At 43.6% G+C, this 6,000-nt stretch overlaps 1 protein-coding gene across 1 annotated transcript in view; it reads right to left on the bottom strand.

Moving 5' to 3' along the window:
* The window catches only part of LOC124716718 (cytochrome P450 4C1-like), a 55,003-nt gene extending 49,419 nt beyond the window's left edge, over positions 1-5,584 (bottom strand). Inside the window, exon 1 of the mRNA XM_047243261.1 lies at positions 5,339-5,584. Within this exon, the coding sequence (XP_047099217.1) occupies positions 5,339-5,584 (246 nt within the window). The remainder of the gene's footprint in view (positions 1-5,338) is intronic.
* Between the last annotated feature and the right edge of the window lie 416 nt (positions 5,585-6,000).

Here is a 6,000-nt window from a genome sequence, read left to right on the forward strand (position 1 = left end):
GGAAACTGTTAAAGAACCTTAACGGTGACGCCACAAAGTCAAATGATAAATTTACTAACGTCACGGCAGACCAAGTCGCCACTACACTCCTTATGAATGACAAAACCCACGACAGAAAGTGCCAGGAACCATTACCACGTGATCCGGCAGAGGAAAATCATCACCTCAAGGCACCATTTACAATGTCAGAACTTACTGCAGCCATTTCCAGCTTGAAGATTAACAGAGCTCCTGGTATCGATGAACTTAGAGTCGAACAAATTAAAAACTTTGTCAGTAATACCCTACAGTGGCTGCTAGATTTGATAAACGCATGTGTAGAAAGGCTCCATATCCAAAGATGTGGAGGAAACCCCGAGTAGTTGCACTTCTTAAACCAGGAAAGGACTCTGATGATACAAAAAACTTCCGATCTGTGTCTCTTTTATGTCACTGTATTAAGATCTTGTAACGCCTCACGCTAAGTCGCATAGAAAGCGTCTTGGAACAACAGATCATCCCACAGCAGGCAGGTTTCCGACCAGGCAAATCGCGCTGCGGTCAAGTCCTGAACCTGACCCAACATATCGAGGATGGGTTTGAGAGGAAAGAGATCACGGGAGTGGAATTCATAGACCTTTCAGCTGCATATGATACTGTAAACCATCGGAGGCTCCTTAGGGAAGTATACAATGTGATAAGAGATTATCATTTAACATCACCGATAGGTACTTTCCTGCATAATAGGAGAATTTTCGTCTGTCTCCAGGGCAAGAAGATCAGGTGGAGAAATCAGAGGAATGGCCTGCCTCAGGGAAGCGTCCTCACCCCAGCTCTGTGTAATATATATACAAATGTCCAACCAGTGCCAAACATCACGCGCCAATTTATGTATGCCGATGACACTGCAGTTGCAGCCCAAGGTAACGATTTTATGGATGTAGAGGAGAAACTAACCAGTACATTGGAAGCTCTCTCCCAGTATTATGAGGCAAACCATCTAAGGCCGAACCCTTCCAAGACGCAAATCTGTGCATTCTATTTAAAGAACAGGGAGGCAAATCGTGAATTAAATGTAATATGGAGAGGTGAACGTCTCGAGCATTGTAAAACGCCCAAATATCTTGGTGTCACGTTGGATCGCACACTGACCTATAAACATCATTGTAATGCTACAAGGGAAAAAGTGTCAACTAGAAACAACATCATCAGGAAACTAACCAGCGGAACCTGGGTTGCAAACCCCAAAGTCCTGAGAACTTCAGCCCTTGCGCTCAGTGTGTCAGCCGCGGAATACGCAGCTCCAATATGGTCTGCATCAAGACACGCGAGAAAAGTTGATGTCGTGGTGAATGAAATGGCACGGATTGTTGCCGGATGCTTGAGGCCAACCCCAGTGCACGAGATGTACTTAATCATGGGGATCGCACCGCCCAACATACGACGTGACATCGCTGCCGAAGCCGGAAAAACCAAGCAAGAAAAGGACATGCGTCACCCTTTATACGGGCATCAGCCTGCTGACCAACGGCTTTGTTCGAGGAAGAGTTTCCTGTCACGTACCCGAGCCCTGGAAGGGTCGGCTGCAAAGAATCGTTTGAAAAGGTGGGAAATCGACCTGAGAAACCCCCATAAAGACGTAAAAGAAGAACTGGCGCCTGGTGGAGACCTACCATACACAGTCTGGAGAACCCTAAACCGTATGAGGGTAGAAGTGCCAAAGTGCAAGACAAACCTGCAGCAATGGGGTTTCCTAAAAGAGAATGAGAACACTCTCTGTCTGTATGGTTCTGTCCAGGATCCTCAACACCTGCTTATCTGTCCATATTCAGACCAGCCCTGCACATTGAATGACTTATCGGAGGCAAATGACAAGGCCATATTGTCTGCTGATTTTTGGCAGTCTGAAGTCTAGTTCCGGACACGGACAGTAAGTAAGTAAGTAAGCATCCAGACCATCACACAGGAATTCCAAACTGCATCAGGATACACTACAAGTACTATGACCTCCCGCCTAGGGAGGTGGGAAAACTTGGATTTCATGGTGGAGCGGTTGCTCATAAGCGACTCATCTCACCGGTAAATGACAAACGACGGCTCGCTTGGTGTAAGGAGCGTAAACATTGGACGACTGAACAGTGGAAAAACGTGGTGTGGAGTGACGAATCACGGTCCACAATGTGGCGATCCTGTGACGGGGTCTGGGTATGGCAAATTCTCGGTGTACGTCATCTGCCAGCGTGTGTAGTGCCAACAGTAAAATTCGGAAACGGTGGTGTTATTGATGTGGTCGTGTTTTTAATGGAGGGGTCTTGCACCCCTTGTTGTTTTGCGTTGCACTATCGCAGCACAGGCCTGCACTGATGTTTTAAGCATCTTCTTGCTTCCCTGTCGGCCGGGGTGGCCGAGCGATTCTAGGCGCTACAATCTGGAACCGCGCGACCGCTACTGTCGCAGGCTCGAATCCTGCCTCGGGCATGAATGTGTGTCATGATGACCTTAGAAGTTAAGTCCCATAGTGCTCAGAGCCATTTCTCTTGCTTTCCAGTGCACGGCCTGTTGCGGCGTGGTTACCGACAATAACATCCTTGTAATGGACTGACCTGCACAGAGTGCTGCCCTGAATACTACAGACATTTCGGAACGCCGACATCGTGCCAGGCATCACTGATCGACATCGATTCCTCTCCTCAGTGCAGCACTCCATGAAGAATGGGCTGCCATTCCTCAAGAAACCTTGCAGCACCTGATTGAACGTATGCCTGCGAGAGTGGAAGCTGTCATCAAGAGCAACGTTGGGCTACTCTATACTGAATTCCAGCATTACCGATGGAGGGCGTCGCGAACTTTTAAGTCATTTTCAGCCAGGTGTCCGGAAACTTTTGATCACATACTGTAGTACAACGACTAGAATATAGCTTTCTAGTTAGCAGTCTTATGTGAATCACGTACTGTTCGTTAGATACATTGTATCACGTCAGCACTGTCGATCACGAGAAAAGTGCCAACTGCTGCCGGGGGAAAATTTTGAAAACCAAGTGGGCTAAACCGCTTAGCTTCGCTGGATACGTGGTACACGCTGCATTTTGTTTTGTTGAAAACTGCAATTTTCATCGTTACATCGTTCAAAACGATTTGATCAGTAAACACGAAAATCATTTTACAATGTTTTACAAAAAGGTATTTCTTTAGAAAACAATGAGTCGAAATTAATACACTGGAAGGAAGCGCTGATTGGCGCTGGGGACAACTGTCTATTGACAAATATTTTTTTTGACAACTACAGCATATAAATTCCTAGCATCAGTAAAAGTCATAAATATAGAATTACATAAATATAGAATTACAACAAATATAGAATTTACAACCTCTAGAAATATCGGCTGAGGCATGTTGCGTTCATCTGTTAGGCACCTGTGGCGCCCAAGAGTCGCTGTAACCGCTAATGGGAGTAAATGCACGTCTGTACAGTAAATTCAACCAATTCTAGAGGCGCAATCTTGGAACCTCTATACATCAATTCCATCAATAATATTCGGCAACCATCCCAGGTTTCCTACGTAACTGAAACACATTAACCCTCAGCATATAATTTTTAATTTTTTAGTTTTACAATTGCCTTACGTACAATCACAGCTTATAGTTGTGATATAATTATACCTATTCCTGTAAGAGTTTTCTTTGACTAGTGGAAAAAAAAGAAAATGGCGACATGCAACATAAGTAAGAAGGGAACAAGTTATGTGAGGTAGCACAATTACCATTGTACCATTAAATATTGCACTGGTTTTCATGTGATTGCTTTTTAGATGGCGTGTGCCGCTACTTTCAGTTACTATCAAGTTTTTCATCGGCAAATAGTGTTATTTACTTTTTTGTTACTTCAGGTGCATCTTGATCGTATTCACAACGCGCGTATTAGGTTGAAATATCCAAGATAACGTTTCTTCAGAGACAGCTAAAGAGGGGTAAAAACCCCTCAGGCCTCGCTGTCAGTCGAAAATTGGATCACATTTGTAACTGTTTCTGTATGCTTTATATTACTCTGTTTTAGTTCCTCACAAATGTGTTTCTGCTACTGATTTTTATTTCAGTGCCAATTTGCATTTAGAATACGCGTGTAAACATTCATACACACAACATGGGCACCTTAGAATTTTACAAAATGTTACAGTTTCTGCTAACTAAAATTGTAATACGCCAACTGCAAGTTGTTAATCACTTTATTATTGGTTCCAAAATATTTTGTCTATAATATATCGTTAGCTGCAAGGTATCTGGGATTCTTACTTTTTAAACACATGGGCTGCAGCACAACCAAATAAATGTGATGTCGAGCAGTATGTTGTTCCTAGCTAAGCACTCGTGGGACTGTTTACATTGTTTATTTTTGCTGTCAGTGGTTTCGATGTTCAAAGATACATGCGAGTAAGTTGCGCCTAATTCGTGACGTATGAAAATGGCGAGTTACGTTGCAATCTCTGGAACTGTAATCAATGTGGTGTCTTTTTCTCTTGAATGTAACGTTACTCGCTCCCTACTGGATCGATATGATTTATAGGCAGCTGTAATATAGTAATTTCTTGAAATTCAATGTATGTAGAACAGTGAATGTTAACATGTTCGAATGGGGCAGAGATTAAATGCTCATATGCACTGAGTTCATTCATATAAGATAGCACCCTCATTTTATATTTAAGCAAATGAGAAATAGTTTATTAACAACATTTATACTGAAGGCTTACCAAGGCGTATCCTTCTTTTCTCTAAGTAAGTGTAGCATAACATAAAACTCGCTGTGCAACAGTTACTTTTAAACATTACAACTCGACCTCTGACAGTTTCCTCTTATTGCACATCGCTTTTGACTCCAATAATTAATTCTTAGTGTCTTGTAATAACTTTTGCGTTTCTCTCCCGTCATACCGCCAACTAGTTTAACGAACGCCATTACTTGCCTCTTTCCATTCAACAGTCTTTCGACTGTCTTCCTCTGATTTCACATTTTTTGCTTTTTTTCTGGGTATTGGCCTCATATTAGAAACTATACAGGTACAGTGTTTTATATATAAGGTTACGCATATTACGTAACACAGATAGTATAAATAAAAAAAAGAAAAAAATAACCAAAGAAAATACCGTCACACATTGGCAACAATTTTGCAGTTTTCGCTAGTATTGACACCACGAACCGCCTCTGTCCCCGAGATACTGATCACAAAAAGCCTACAGATTGTCCAGGATGAAATTAAAGTGCCCTTATCTGCGACCATAGCATGATGATGATGATGATGCCTCATTTTCCACCAGTGTATTTTAGCGAAGCTTTGTAAGTCTTGAGAGGTTGGTTTTGACTCACCTCAGAGTGGAACGTGGGGTTAATGAGTTTGCGGTGCGTCTTCCAGCGGCTGCCGTTGAGGGTGAGTAATCCGTCGCCGACGATGGTCCGCATGACGTTCGTGGTGAGGGGATCTCGTTCTACCATCTTGGACGTCACCAGGACGTGTTGCACGTCGTCTGGGTGAGCGACCATTATCACCAGTTTCGGGCCCACGTAGAACCTGTCACCACGACCACAGCACCCAGACTTTTTATTTGCTGGCATGGCGGGAAAATAGCTGTGTATGTACACTCGAGTTTGCAGAAACTGCGACACTCACTAGAACAAAACGTTACAGAAAAGATTAAGCATACAAGAAGAAACTTAGCTGTAGTACTCTAGACACATTCAATACTCTGTCCACACAGTTCTTGAAAGGCCCGGCTGTACCGACCGACCATCCTGCTTACCAAGAGGGCTGAGCAGAGCCGTACCATCACCTACCCGAGTGCCGGCCAGGCACGATGGAGCTTAACTTCGCTGATCTGACGGGAACCGGTGTTAGCGCAATGGCAAGGGCGTTGGCAGACACATCCAATACACCTAGATAAACATTTGAACATTTTTTTTCTTTTTTGAACTCGCCCAGCGCTTTGGGCAAAAACTTGTCAGTGCGTGTTGGCCACCGTATTTGATGGTAT

Source organism: Schistocerca piceifrons, chromosome 9 (assembly GCF_021461385.2).
Source record: "Schistocerca piceifrons isolate TAMUIC-IGC-003096 chromosome 9, iqSchPice1.1, whole genome shotgun sequence".
Classification (NCBI taxonomy): Eukaryota; Metazoa; Arthropoda; class Insecta; order Orthoptera; family Acrididae; genus Schistocerca; species Schistocerca piceifrons.